This window comes from Cyprinodon variegatus, unplaced genomic scaffold (assembly GCF_000732505.1).
Source record: "Cyprinodon variegatus isolate N-32 unplaced genomic scaffold, C_variegatus-1.0 Scaffold1009, whole genome shotgun sequence".
NCBI classification, from domain to species: domain Eukaryota; kingdom Metazoa; phylum Chordata; class Actinopteri; order Cyprinodontiformes; family Cyprinodontidae; genus Cyprinodon; species Cyprinodon variegatus.
In genome coordinates this window covers 80,693-93,192 of record NW_015151462.1, presented here as the reverse complement: position 1 = coordinate 93,192, position 12,500 = coordinate 80,693, and the positions used below count along the sequence as shown (strand labels likewise).

The 12,500-nt window shown below is 39.6% G+C and overlaps 1 protein-coding gene across 1 annotated transcript; it reads right to left on the bottom strand.

Moving 5' to 3' along the window:
- Positions 1–8,741: 8,741 nt before the first annotated feature.
- Positions 8,742–10,831, bottom strand: fzd8 (frizzled class receptor 8). Its single transcript, XM_015399418.1, has one exon. It carries the CDS (start codon positions 10,490–10,492, stop codon positions 8,756–8,758), a length of 1,737 nt encoding a protein of 578 aa, XP_015254904.1. The 5' UTR covers positions 10,493–10,831; the 3' UTR covers positions 8,742–8,755.
- Positions 10,832–12,500: the final 1,669 nt, after the last annotated feature.

Genomic DNA, 12,500 nt, shown 5'->3' with positions numbered 1-12,500 from the left:
ATTGTTTCACTTAAAAAAGTCCGTATTGTTTGCTCTTAGTTAAAACCTGAAGCTTGTGGAAAGTGAGGATTTCAACAAGTAAATTAACTTTTTTTTTCTTTTTTTTTTATCAGTGGCCCTAATCCTCTTCCGTAAATATGTCTTAAAGAAAACAGAAGAAAATCTATTTCTCAGAATATTTCAATTTTACATAAGATCAATTTAAAAAAAATAATATGCTCATTTCTATTCATTCAGTCACAGCAGTAATGATCCTGTGGCTCCACTGTGATGTAATGAATAATGGAGGCCTTCAGGTTGGAGGACTATGCCCTTATTATGTAGTGGATCTTTTGTTTAATTTCATTTCATTCAATCTAGTTGAAAACAGACATTTTACATTAATTTACATTTAAAGAAAGACAAATGTTAAGGCCCCCTTATTACTGTTCAGGCTGATTTATTTGTTTGTCCTCCTGTCTGATGGAATCAACTAGATTCCATAAGAATAAGGTTACACATAACTAGGGCTGAAATAATTAATCGGATTAATGATGATTAATCGTAAAAGGGAGCATATAGACTATAAAATAAGCCTTTAACTAAAGGAGCACCCCACATAGAGCAGCAATTATACCACATTTGTAAAAAAAAAAAAAAAATATTTTAACATTTTGCATTAAGGATAAAAAAGCAATTTTGTCTGTTAATATTCTCTATCCAGAACTCCTCGTTTAGAGAAGTTTTAGTTTCACCTGGTTCAATTTCATAAAACATTTCTTTAAGGAACCTTTGACTATCCGATTATTTATTGATTAATAATCAATTAGCAAAATAATCATCAGTTGCAGGCCTATACATAACATTTCAGGCTACCTGTTACATTTGGACTGTGATTATAAGTTATAATCATTATTAGTACAAAAAATAGCTACTTGAAATGTGGAAATTCCTTGTGAGTAATCATTAGCCTTTAAACAAGTTTAATCGGTGGTTGTGTATGTTTCTGGGTCTGTATGTTTACAGAAAATTCCTAATTAATTTACATTTGTGCAAATATTTCATATTTTGCAATTCATAGAAACATCAACCTATAATCCCTGCCTGTTGTAACAGAAATAGAAGTAAATCATAAATAGTTGGGCATCCATACCCATACAGCAGGCCCTACTCCTGTCCTGCACCAGGTTAGTGTCTCCCCCATGTGTCAGGATGTAGAAGTACATCCAAATTTGCTCACAAACTAGTAAAATTTAAAGACATTGCAGTTGAAAAAAGTGATTCAGTCAGTATATTTAGTGCTTTTCTTGTCATAACGACTGCTTAAAATGCTTTACATAAATGTCCCAGAACAACCGGCACACATTTATGCTTTTATACTGTAGGCACCTCAGGTTTTAAATGCACTGAGGCTTGATTATAGTGTCAACTGCATTGACACTATAATAGATAGTTGTCCACAAATAAAACTGGACAGATCCAGCAATAGAAACTGGTTCTCTCTGATACTGTGTCCCCTGAGGGGTACGATCTTCATCTCCACCAATTCTACACATCAAAGTCCATCATTAGTTGTTGGGGTATAGACAAAAAGCCTGGTTAGTTGCTTCTAAAGACTGAACAAAAACAAAAAGCAACATGTAAATGTAGCTCTGAAAAGACCTAATCACCGATCATTTATCATGTTGGATTGTTCTTCTCAATATTCATCCATTATTAGACCGGTGACATCATATCCATCATGGGTGCAGATTGCAGAGCTGTTTTGTCCGGACTGGAGGTTTGGCTCAGCACGCCCGTACCGGGCCGAATCTGGGAAAACAGCCGGCGCTTCAGATGAAAGAAGTCCCCCCTTTTATGTCCATGTCAGTCAGTCAGTGAAAACCTAAAGGAACACTGTGTTCCACTCCTGCTGGGTTTGTGTGGAGACGTGGAGGAGGGGGTTCTTGAGCTGGATGAGGCAGCAGGGGAGCACTGTAAGGACTACTAAACCTCAGAGCATGGGCCACTTATTTAATCAGTGCTAAATCCCAAATGATCCCCTTTTATTTTTACACACAATGACTTACACAGAATAAATCATGCTTTCTGAATCACATCTGTGAAAATCTGTCTTTAAATCCAAAAGACTGATGAAAGAACTGATCTAGATGTTCTGTATAGATTTGTTCTAATCTGTAAACCTTATTCCGACCTCTCAGATGACTCGTCCCTTTGCTTCCAAACATCTGGTGCCTCTGACAGTCAAATGGGAATAAAAGGACTAAGTAAGAGGTCAGAAAGTCCAACATTAATCTAAACGGGTCCCTGAAATCCTGAGGTTAGTGTCATGCTTTTTGGATAGAAAAGCACAGCAATGGAAAGTTAAATGTTTTGCTTTCAAGCTCATTTCAAACACATCCAAACCCCTGAAAACTTTTCATACTGCAACCATAAACTAGTATTTATTTCTGCTGATATTTACTTTGATTGACCAATGCAGAGTAATGAATAACTGTGGAGCGAAAGCAAAATAAGTGGTTTTCAAACTGATTCCTAATCTAAAAAATGTTGAACTAGGGTCTACTTGTCTATAACTTCATCATAGTATAAATTCATCTTTTATGGGCGGTCCTCAGATGGTTTTAAAGAACATTAGATGACAAAAATCATGATAATGTAGAATAAAGGAACTTTCTTTTATGTTTCTTTTGTTGGTGATTTAATATTTCAAAAGCAAACAGCCTGTTCCAAGAAATGGGAAAACTTGAAAACAGCATTTGGTAAACAAAAAAAAAAAAATTGAAATAAAAATTAGAAAATGATGAATCCAAATGGAAACATAAAGTAATGTAGAGGCTTACTTGACAACCTGATAATTTGGTATGAACACCTTACCATGGGCGGTTCTAGACAGGGGCCAACAGGGGCCCCCGTTATGGCCCCTGTACTGAAGACATAACGCTCAAAGAAATTCTAATGATCATATGCGCTGGAACAGACATGGTTACAAATGCTGTTTTACTTTTTTAAATTTTTATTTTTTATTTTATTTTTTTTATTTTTTGATTTATGTTTTTATTTTTTATTATTATTATTTTTTTAATGTATGTATTATTTTTTTATTTGATTTTTTTTATTATTTTTTTATTATTAAAATAAAAAAACAAAACAAAAAAACAAACAAACAAAAAAAAACAAATGCTGTTTTACTAATTATTTAAAAACAATAAGGTGATAGCTTCAGCGGTATTGAGATAGGATCCCAGTCTTTATCTGCTAAATGTTTTTTTTTTTTCAAAATGAAAAAAAAAATACTCTAATTTTTACAGCTGAATTTATCAGTTTTGTCTTGAGTTCTAATTCAGATTTTATGGAAAACGTTAATTTAAAGTTAAATAAAAAAATAAAATTCCTGAATTCTGAATGAATATTGAACTAATAAGTCATAGAATTTCAATTAAACATAATGGAATAGAAATTTCACTTCATGAAGCTATCTTAATATATTTGAATCCCTTGCCCTGTTTTTATTTCATGCTTTTTTGTGCCCCCATGAAAACATGGCGGCCCCCCTCCCCTACCCCCCGGTACATTTGGTCTAGAACCGCCACTGCACCCTACTGTTTCCTAAAATTACATGAAGTCTGACCTTATGGACTTTACATACTTTTTGACCAAGTTCTACAAAATGAATCATTTGTATTCTGAGAGAGATTTAGACAGATTTATTTTGTCATTTTGTACGCACGAGTGTAAACAAAAAGAAATTTTGTTCAAAACAGTTCTAGACAATTTCATTTTTTTAAAGTGCAGCCTTGAAAAACAGTAAAAAATAAATAAAAACATTAAAAAGCTGTATATTTACTGTATATTACAATTTTTTTGTAAGAGAGGAAGTGATCTTTTTCATTATATAAATGTCCTGCATGATAGTGAGCCATTATTCTATGGAGCTGGAATCCATTTTTAGCTGTTTTCATGTAGGTATCCTCCTTTATTTGAAATAAATCCACCAAAAGCATGGCCACCCACCTATACTGGCAGCCATTACTCTGAAAAGCAGCTGAGAGGCCAACGGCTACTTTGAAGGATCTGCAGAGATCCACTGCTGAGGTGTGCGTATCCGCTGAGAGGACAAATATTCATTGTGCAATTCAAAGACCCAGCCTTTATAGAAAATGAGTTAGAAGAAACAATGAGGTTCAATCCCACTATAGGACACAGCAAAAAGCTCTAATCTAATACATTTGGACAGTTCAACATGGTGGTGGAAGCATTATGCTGTGGGCTGCATTTTCAGCAGGGAAATATAGGTTGGTTGGAGTTCATCATAGGACCCTTGTTAAAATGTTCTCTCTGCCATTTTGCAGACATTTGTTAATCAAATCATTTGACCTTTGATCGACCTTTTCTACTTTTTAACTGAGTTCTTCTTTGCTGCTGTCTTTTTTTTCACATAAAATATGTTTTTATTTGTAAGGTGAAAAACTGAATTTTGAAATTGTGCCCTTTTAGATCAAGTAAAGTACGATTAAAATCATATCTTTGATCTTTGACCAAATAGAACTGTGTCTGGATGAGCATTGCTTTTTACTCACCATCTATACAATATGGAGAATAATAAGGAGAGGAGGAATAGTGAAATGTGCTGTAAGCTTTTCTCTTATTACAAATCAGAAACGGGCCACTCGGCTGTCACGTTCACACAGTAATTATCATCTATCTGAGTGACTCTGGCAGGAAAATCTCATCCTTAACTGCAAAAACAATCTAGAAAATACGTAAAAATGTCTTAAATTAAGTGTATTTACCCTTAATCTGAGTAGGTAAATAGGATGATCTGCCTATAGAATGAGCATTTTACTCTTAAAATAAGATAATTAGATAATATGCACTAGAAATTAGACATTGCAATTGTCTTATTTCAAATTTAAATTGTCTTGTTCCATTTACAAAGTGTCTCACTTATCTCCTCAATTCAAGAACAAATGCACTTAATTTAAGAAAAATTGACATATCTAGATTGGGATTTTTCCAGTGTAGCAGTGAAGAGTTACATGGGGATAATTTAGCTCGGGTCTCAGTAAGAACAGCTTTAAAACCAGCCCAGAGAGGCAGGCATGGAGCATCTATCTCTGCTTCCTGTTCGCTCTCTACAGGTGGGGAGGAAAAGCCTGACCGGCTGCCTATCAAATATTAATACGGCCCTTTGATGAAATACAGACAGAGCATAGTGAAAGGTGTGAAAGGCAGGTCATGGCGTTTATTATGGATCCATGGCAAACAGCTAGAGAGAGCGGTTCTACATATGAGAAACACTTCAGCTGCAGAGAGCGCGTCCTTATCCAAATCACACTATATAATGTTTTTTATTTATTTCTACATTCTTAATGTTAGAAGCCCATTATAGCAAAAAAGTCAGTGGATTTTATAAGGATTTATATTTATAGATAAATATAGATTTATTTACAAAAACTGGATATATTTTTGTTTCAGCACACCACCAGCATTTTCCAATTATTTCTGGCTACCAATTGAATTTCAGTGTAGACCGCTCTAACAGGCAAATATATTTGATCTAAATGTCGATTTTAGTTGGTTAAAGTCTCTTCTCTCTCTTATAATGTAGTGCTGAATGGGTTTTCTGTGCTGTGGGTTTGGGTAAAGCCCAGAGTTTAAACACATCTACTATATTACAAGCAGTGGCGCCTCCAGAAATGTTTCATAGGGGGCCCCAAACGGGGCCACTAAAAATCTTGGAGTGGCACTGAAACTAAAAGCCATAATTTCAAGGTTATAGTCTACTGTTGTGGTAAACCTGCCTGTAGAAATCATAAAGACTTCAGTATTTTATTGTGTTTATTGTGTGATTTTTAATGTTACGTCGCTAACTGTGCATAATGTAATGAAATGCTTAACTGATGGTACTACAATTTACACTGTTGAGCGGGGTGACCGCACCGATTACAAGTTTCTTAACTCCACGATAAGTGCATTTGGCAGAATTTATTTAACTAAACTATTTAGGGATGAAAGAAGGATTTTCACAATTTTCCTACAGATTTTTCTTCTTTTTTCCCCCCTGGATGAACTAATTCATCCTACCTCATTTGACTTATTGTCTCCTGTTGTTGCATGCTATCAGCAGGGCTTTTCTTAAGGTGGAAAACTTGTTTTACCACTCTGACTGTATGATCTGGTTGAATTGTTTCTGTGAAGTGCTTCGAGATGACCTTTGCTGTGAATTGGATCTATATAAATCATTTGAATTGAAACTTAATTTCATTTTTGTTGTTTATTTTGACATAAGTGCCAATAAATGTGGGGAATGCTGCATTCAAAACGTCTTTACTTCTTTAGGTCTGCTCCAAAAACTTTAAAAAATAAAGTTTATTTCTAATGTAATGTTCATTAAAAAAAAAAAAAAAATATCCAGAATTTGACAACAAGGCTGCGTGGTGCTGGTTTCACCACTAGATGGAGACAAACATCTGTGCCAATTTTCAGAGTAAAAAAGCAGAAAAAACAAGTCAAATCTCTTTGTGTCAGAACCATTTGTTTTGTTGAGATTTTGCAAAATAAGAAGAGATTATATTCTTTAATCCCCCAAAAGTAGAATAACATAGATTTAAACTCTAAGTTTTCTTTGCAGATTGTTATGCTCTTGTGCTGGCACACTTTGTGGGATATAGAAATCTTTCACCCCCTGATGTCTTTGCTGATGGAGGGGTTACACTGCTTATTTACGCTCCTTTCAAATGCATGCCTGAATAAACTGAATTTATAGGAATCACATCAGAGCAAAAGGCCCCATATGACAAAAACTTGCTGTCACCACCGAGCAGCAAATCAAAGGGAAGGCTCCGCAGGGTTACAGTGTATCATCCTCTGCCAGCACATTGGGTTAATTGGGACCAAACCAGATACATTTGTAGCAAAATAAAAAAAGAAGCCTTGATTAAGGGCCCCTAAAGATGTTACATCATGTGAACAGACCACCTGTGGGGCTCTTTTGCTATTTCAATATCATTCATGTCAAGGCCCCTGCACTCACTGACACAGCTTGAGCCGAGAGCGAGAAGATGTTTCAATTGAGAAAAGGAAAACAACACAAGAAGCAGGGGCTCTGGCAGGTTTCAGCTCCCACAAACACCTCCCCTCATTCCAGCAAAAAAAAAAGAAGAGGTTCCCTCAAAAAAAAAAAAAAGCACTTTCAATTGTAAGACGTCCATCAAAGCGTCCAAATGGGGACGTTTAGGGGGAACCTTGGGCACATCAGACAGACACTTCTAATGCTTGCCACCTTTATTCCAGGCTGTTAAAAAAAAGAAAGATCAAAGTTTCTGCAGATGAAAAGGGTCCGTTCCCTGCATTTACAGCCCGCCGCCCCCCCTTTTCCATTCATCCAACTCCCTCCTTTACTAAATTAAGAAAGCAGGCTTCAGCAAGCATGTGAAGAGGACTTTAACAATTATGGAGATGCTCCAACTCAACCCCTGCCTCTAATTACCGGTCTCTGATGGTTAAAAAGGGGGCTTCCCTTTTTCTCTAGTCCTGCTCTCAGGAAGCCGCCACCCTCGATGGAGTGACCACTAAATATTCCCGGAGTGGGGCGGAACACAGGGGAGTTTTCAAAGCTCTTAAAAAACAGGAGCCACTGATAACATTTGGGTGGCATGCCAGAAGGAGAACCAAAAACAGATTTTAAGCTGCTTTCAGAAGCAGCAGTCATATATCTAAAGGAGGCCCTGCAGCAGGTCAGTTACAGACATTGAAAGGTGATGCACTATAAATGAATTATAAATATAAGGAAATATTGAAATGCATGCTGCAGTTCTCCTATAGTCGCTCTTTTAGTTTCTATAATATAAACGAAACAAGAATTTAAATGTATAAAAATGTCCTGCTCCCCCCCTCCCTTTTGGTGTCACCTCTAGGTCCATGTGGTATGGGGGAAAAACAGCAAACTTAAAGATTTATCCAATGTTTTATTGTCAAAATAAAGGTCATATTTGCTTTGTCAGAAAAAAAAGAAGCATCTCTACACTTTGTACACATTTACAATATCTTATAAAGTTTCCTTTATACACAAATGTACACAGTTTTATTTTACATTAGCTTTTACTTTATATAAATACATCTGAAATTACAAAAATGAAGGACCCGTACAAAAAAAACCAAAAAAACTTGGGCACTATTAAGGCTTTAATTTAACCCCCACCCCTCTCATTTTTTCCCCTCCATTGATTGAATTATGCGTTTTTATCTGCCAGAAAGTAGATAAAATGGTTGTAAAGAATGCTTACATCACCAAGTAATGCCCTGTTTGCTCAGTGTGTACCTGGAACCCCAGAGCCGACCCGAGGGATATGCAAACTAGGAAGTTGCCCAGAGAGCGTCTCGATATACAGGTTTGCAAAAGCTTTAATAATTTAACAGTGTGGGGTTTTAAAAATCATTTCTGCAACTTTCTAAATCCTTTTTTTTTTCATTTTCTTTCTGGTTGCTTGTGATCCAAACTTTAAAATATACCCAAGTTGCTTCAAATCGCCCAAGTGCATCATCATTTTAAGAACTGTTAACCCCCCCCTAATGCAATTCTCCTGTGGGCCTCATATAACCTAGGGTCGGCCCTGTCTAATACATATAAACAAGAGGGAATTATCTGGTGTGAATGCTAGGTGCAGCTCTGCAGCAGTTCATTACAATGCAAATTGTTTCAGACACAATGTGATGGGTTATCTCCCAAACAATTAGCAGTCCTCCATAAGCTGCTTTCACCCCCCATCCCATTTCAGACCTGGGACAGCGGCATCTGCTTGGGGCAGGACACAGAGCTGGCCGTGCCTGACCTCCACGTCAGCCCAGTGCTCACATCGCTGTACATTGACCCCCCGGTGCCTTTACTGCCCCAACAGCAGCGGGTGCAGAAAGTCCTCCAGGAGTCCACGGTCTTCCCGGACCAGATCCACACCCCGGACGTGATGCCCACCAGAAGGCACATGAAGTACTTGAGCATAAACACCGCGTAGTCCGGGCTCCTGCGCTCCCGCTCCAGCAGGCAGTTGGAGCAGTTGTGCGTAATCTCCCAGCTCTGCCTGTTGTGCTGCTCGTAAAAGTAACAGGCCACTATAATAGTCGCTGGCACCGTGTAGAGCACGGTGAAAATCCCGATCCGGATCATCAGCTTCTCCAGTTTGTCAGTCTTGGTGCCTCCTTGCTTGATGACGCTGCGGATCCTGAACAGGGAGACAAATCCAGCCAGGAGAAACATGGTCCCGATGAATAAATAGATCACCAAAGGGGCTAAGACAAACCCACGAAGGTTGTCCAAGTTCTGGTTCCCCACGTAGCAGATCCCAGCCACGGAGTCTCCATCCACTGAGCTGAGCGCCAGAACCGCGATGGACTTCATGCTGGGGATGAGCCAAGCGGCGAGGTGGAAGTACTGGGAGTAACTGGCGATCGCCTCGTTCCCCCACTTCATCCCAGCAGCGAGGAACCAGGTGAGAGACAGGATGACCCACCAGATGGAGCTGGCCATGCCGAAGAAGTAGATGAGGAGGAAGACCACGGTGCAGAGCGCCGGGCCGGTGGTCTGGTAGTGGATGTGCTCCAGCTCCATCTCCCGGTTACACGCCACCTTCTCGTGTCCCGCGATCAACCTGACGATGTAGCCCACAGAGACAAACATGTAGCAGGCGGACAGGAAGATAATCGGCCTCTCTGGGTACTTGAAGCGCTCCATGTCGATGAGGAAAGTGGCCACGGTGGCGAAAGTGGACACGAAGCAGAGCACGGACCACAGGCCGATCCAGAAGGTGGTGAAAGCTCTCTCGTCGTGCGTAAAGTAGGGGTTGTGGCACGGCATGGCGCAGTTGGTGATCTGGCCCGTTTGGACTCGGTTGTAAAGCGGGTGGCGGTCGGTGTTCACCGGAACCATGGGCTCCAAACACTTACAGCCCGGTTCGCACGGGACGCTGGCTGGCTTGTACTTCCCAGGTCTGGCGGGTTTGTTTTTAGCAGGGTTGGAGCCTTTCCCGGGATGGTTGGTGGGTTTAGAGAGCACCGGGGACACGGTGGTGGAGTCCGTCCTGTTGTAGTCCATGCACAGCGTGTCCGGGTTCCCTTGCACCGGCAGCAGGTCGCACTTCATCCTGTCCGGCCAGGGGAAGCCGTACTGCCTCATGAGGGGCGCGCAGCCGGCACGGGCTCTCTCACACACGCTCCTGCACGGCGGAAGGGGCTTCTTGTAGTCCTCCAAGCAGATCGGGGTGTACATGCTGCAGAGGAAGAACTTCAGATCCGGGGAACACTGGATCTCCACCAGAGGCCAGAACTGGTGCACCTCCAGACCAGCCTCGTCCTGCGTATCGTGGTTGAACTGATTGGGCATGTAGGTGTAGTTATAGCCGATCCCCTTGCACAGGGGTACGACTATTTCCTGGCAGGTGATCTCTTTGGCTGTGGTGCAGCTGGACCGGGGAAGGAGAGCGAGGCAGAGGAGCAGGTAGATCCCGAACAGGTCCATGTCTAAAGCGGGTCGCTTCCCTTCCCCTCTGCGGCTCTGATGCGTACAGATCGGGTCAGATGTCGCGCGCCGAGCCCATCTCTCCTGCCCTGCCGCGCGCGCTGTGCAAGCCGTGTTTACTCTGCGCTGATGAGGGAGCAGGACAGTCAAAGATGGCTGAGATGAGATTTCAGCTCCACAGCAGCTGCTGTCTGTCACATCAGTAGGTCTGCAGCCAAAATGAATAAAAAAAACCCAGAAACGGCGGCGATTCAGATAGAAGCGTGGCCTCCTTTCTTTCCCAGCCAAAACACGGAGACTGCATCCACTCAGCTCTCCCCCCCCACGTCTCGCAGAGCTTCCATACAAATCATGGGCTCCACGGTGGAGCTGCGCCTTATTATACTGGAGCCTGGATGGACACCCCCTCGGATCAGCTCCTCCAATCACAGAGCGCCGGAGGAGGAGCTGCTCCATCCAGTCATTCAATGTTTACATACACAGATCATAATGATCCTCACCTTCTCTCAGCTTCCGCTGCTCCAATCTCACACATCTCTGGAAAGAATTGACTTCCTTAGATCAAATTAACACATTATTCAGAATTTTGTATTTTTCTTCCAACTCTATCAAGGACAACCTCCTCTATATAATCATGTTATATTCATGAGATAATTTACCTTTAATAATTATGGTAATTATGGAAAAAAGTACCAAAGGAAAGTCATTAAAAAGCCTTAATAAGTCACATTCACAATTGACTTTAGTCCACTTAGAGAACAAAACAACATTGTGGAGGAAAATTAAATAGTGAAATGAGAAAATAACTTTCTAATACTTATATGCAAAAGATAAAAAATAAATAAAAAACACAACACACCAGTTCAACAACTAGGTTCTAGTTTTGGGGGAACTAAATAACCATTTATAGCCCTGTAACCCTTAGATCTAAATCAAAATGGTTATCCAATCTCAGTATGACCAAGGGCAGAGCTAGATGGGGGGCCAGGGGTGGCCATGGCCACCCTTACACATTCATTGACCCCCCCAATACAGGTTGGAGCAGTAATACTCTCAATTGAAATATTCAAAATTCAGATTCAAATACAGAATTCATGCTCTTTTCAAAACTAGATTTTATATATGGGGTAAAGAGAAAATCCAAGTCATCTAGGAGTCTTCAGTAAAATCATAGAGAAATAACTATTTTAATAAAAACTTATTAAATAATACATTTTTGTAGATATTATTACTTGTAAATATCAACTTTATACAGAATGATTATTGATAATCGTAGGTAAGTAATGACAAAAGAAAATATGTTTGTCCAAGAACTCAAAAGCTGAAAGAATTGTATCAACTATACCTTATAACTAGGAAGCACGGATGTTTATATATATGCATCTATTTGTTAGCAAAAATTGTAGGAAAGTATTGCTTGTCTTTATTAAAAAATGTGGATTCTGTGCTCATTAATTTTCCTGTTGGAAGAGTGTAGATTGACCCTGAGCTTCATGTGCCCATCCACTTACGGCTATGCCTCATCGTCAATGGTTACCACCTGGCCACCCTTATAAAAATTTTGTATGACTAGAAACTAAAAGCGCAACAACTTCATTTTTAAAATCCTTGATAAAATAAAACAGTAAAGATAAAAACTGTAATTAATCAAACAGACATTTCAGACTTAGTTTCTTGTCCTGCACATATTATATTTATTCATCATACCTATAACTTTTATGATGTTGTTGATACAGGGGCCAAAAGAGGACTAGCTTCTGGCCCCTATAGGCCCCTGTATAGAACAGCCAGTGTTACACCTGATCCTGAACACAACATTCCATGTTGTAAAGCATGGGCTTGGCAGCGTCATGCTGTGGGGATGCTTTATTTAAGCAGCGACAGGATGAAGCCATGATTATTTATTATCCAACTCTTTAGTATTTTGACACACTTTAATTTTTACTCCACCTTTTTTCAAAGTTATTTAAAAATTATCAATTTGCAAAGCATTTTATATTGATCATTT